At 37.0% G+C, this 2,682-nt stretch overlaps 1 protein-coding gene across 1 annotated transcript; it reads right to left on the bottom strand.

Annotated features, from left to right (window-relative positions):
- Positions 1-830: 830 nt before the first annotated feature.
- Positions 831-2,214, bottom strand: LOC113301829 (CENP-B homolog protein 2-like). The gene has a single exon (XM_026550659.1). It carries the CDS (start codon positions 1,901-1,903, stop codon positions 1,268-1,270), a length of 636 nt encoding a protein of 211 aa, XP_026406444.1. The 5' UTR covers positions 1,904-2,214; the 3' UTR covers positions 831-1,267.
- Between the last annotated feature and the right edge of the window lie 468 nt (positions 2,215-2,682).

Here is a 2,682-nt window from a genome sequence, read left to right on the forward strand (position 1 = left end):
GACCGTTCGGGTTGAACCAGTTGCCACATCAACTTGACGCGTCATCTGTGGGAAGATTACCACGTCAGCACGTTCGGTGCCACATCAGCAACTAAGTTCAGTCATTAACTGCCGCATCAACAGTCCTGATCCAGTCAGCAGTTCCATGTCAGCATATTCTGCACTGTCATACTTCCATGTCTGCAACAACATGCGCGCTTCGTGAAAAATCTTGTTTCGTCAATATCTTCTTCGTTTTAAGTCCAAATTGAGTTATTTTTGGCTCGTTATTAGAATCGTTTTTCAATTCCCTACAACATGTAAGCAAAAATTCATGTGTTCGAAGAACTTTTATGTGCACTCAGCAACATGATCGAGTTTGAGATTCGTGGATAGCGACATGATCGAGTTCAAGGTTCGTGGATAACAACATGATCGAGTTCAAGATGAGGATTGCTTAAACCCTTCAATATTTCGCCTTGCATCACATCGCAAGCACCTAAAGCCTCACCTTGCACGTGAGCATTTAAATCTTTCTTTCGCAATCATAAAATCTCGCCTCGCCTTGCACGCGAGTACAAAGACTTGCACCTTGCAAGCATAAAATCTCGTCTCGACCACGAGCCCAACGCCCGATGTTGGTCCGCATAAAGTCTCGTCTCGACCACGAGCCAATGCCCGTTGTTGGTCCAAAGACTCGTACAGTACACACCTCTCTAAATTAATAATCGTTAAAATAATAAAATTTCTTAGTCCCTTCTTGGGCCTATAGTGCTAAAATAATAATTTCGACAACATAATAATTTAATAAGTTTCAAAAATCTCCCTTAAGTATTTATAGGTCCCAAATATTATATAAATTAATAACTACTAATAAGAAAATTAAAAAGTTTTTTATACATATCAAACTTTTGGAAAATATGAATCAACAGTTGCCTGTTTTTCTTTGAAGTTCAAATCTAATTGTATTTCATCCCCAATAGTTTGTAATTCACTCATAAGACCTTGAGTTGGATTATTATATTGCAGTGAAAACCGTTATAGTGTGATTGATGCTTGGAGTGCGTCTTTTCTTGGAACTGTTATCATAGGATGTTTATCATCTTATTCTTCATCTTGAGATTGTTCCGTCATATTCTCGATGATTTCATCAACACTTAAAAGCTGTGCAGTTCTATCATCTTCATTTGGGTAGTCTAGGAGGTAATTCACGTCCATTTTATGCCTATACCTCATCTCACCAATTATAGTATCAATTCTTGAATGCATTCTTCATCTATAGGCTCATTTATGTTTTCAGCATCGGTGGTTTCCACACTCCGAATTTTGCATGGCGAGAGCAGTTTTCATCAATTGTTGGTCTTTGAACATCTTTAGTCCAAGCTGATGTGGCGAGGTTTATTGCTTCCAAAACATTGATCTTCTCCGGTTTTATTTCTCCCACTGCAAATCTTTCCAATAGACAACGATAAAACCGACGACGGTAATGCAATTTGAAAGCCCGTATCATCCCTGCATCAGAAGGTTGGATCTTTAATGTTGTGTTTGGTGGCAGAAAATACAATTCAACATTTCGTAACCCTTCAATAGTTTTTGGATGGGATGGACAGTCATCCAAAATTAAAAGAATTTTTCTTCCGTACATTTTTGCATCCAAACATCGAACATATTCTTCAAATAGAGCTCCAGTCATCCATGCCCGTTTGTTAGCTCGATATTGAAAATCCAAACTGTTCATGTTCACATTCTTAAAATAACGGGGATTAGCATACTTACCGATCACCCATAAAAGAATTTTTTCGGAACCATCTTCGTTACAGCAAATAAGAATCATAAGTCTTTCTTTATCATACTTCTTTCCTTCAAGTTGCTTTGTAGATAGAGAATGATCAGGCTTTAGACTAAAAACATAATCATGTTTCATCCATATTAAAAACGTCTTTCATGGCGAATTGATTTAGTTTCTCCCTTACACATCAACCAATCAACCAATCCACTTTCCCCGAAACGGCGGAATCTTTTAATGCCATACCTCAACTTGAACTTTCAAAGCCAACCAAGAGAAAAGCCAACATCCCCAGCTTCTGAAAGGTGCAACTTTCCAATGAATTCTCTAGATCTTTCTTGGATTAATTCTCCACTAATATTCACACATTTTTTGTGTTGTAGAATCCATTCATAAAGAGCTTTTTCTACCTCAGGAAACTTCGCCGATTTGCTTCGTTGAGCATCGCCTTTTTGTGAGTCAATCGAAAGATACTATTCTGATCGCTTCAGCGTATTTGATCTCGTTTCTTGACATACTTTCATATTATATTTTTCTGACATCCATTTTTGTAAACCAACTTGAGTGTAATAAGGATGATCCCTGCTATACTTGCACAGCTCTTTACGTATTGCATTGTTAATTGATCAGTGAGGTTTACCTTTGAGATGAGAAGACATCTTGGAAAATTTGGCAGAAGGTTGTACAGTGTAGATGACCAAAATGAAATTATAAAATATATATTTATATTATAAGAAATAATGGTGTTTTTTTATTTGGACGGAGATCTACAGTTTGAACATATAAAAAACGGCCCAGATTGAGGCACCTATTTAAGTTATATATTATAAGAGACAATGGTGTTTTTTTATTTGGACGGAAATCTACATTTTGGACACATAAAAAACGGCCCAGATTGAGGCACCTCTTTAAGTTAT

The sequence above is a fragment of the Papaver somniferum genome, chromosome 8 (assembly GCF_003573695.1).
Source record: "Papaver somniferum cultivar HN1 chromosome 8, ASM357369v1, whole genome shotgun sequence".
In the NCBI taxonomy this organism is placed as follows: Eukaryota; Viridiplantae; Streptophyta; class Magnoliopsida; order Ranunculales; family Papaveraceae; genus Papaver; species Papaver somniferum.

What these genes read in the sequence shown, in the direction of transcription:
- LOC113301829 (XM_026550659.1), bottom strand. Translation starts at nt 1,903, where the DNA reads ATGAAACATGATTATGTTTTTAGTCTAAAGCCTGATCATTCTCTATCT.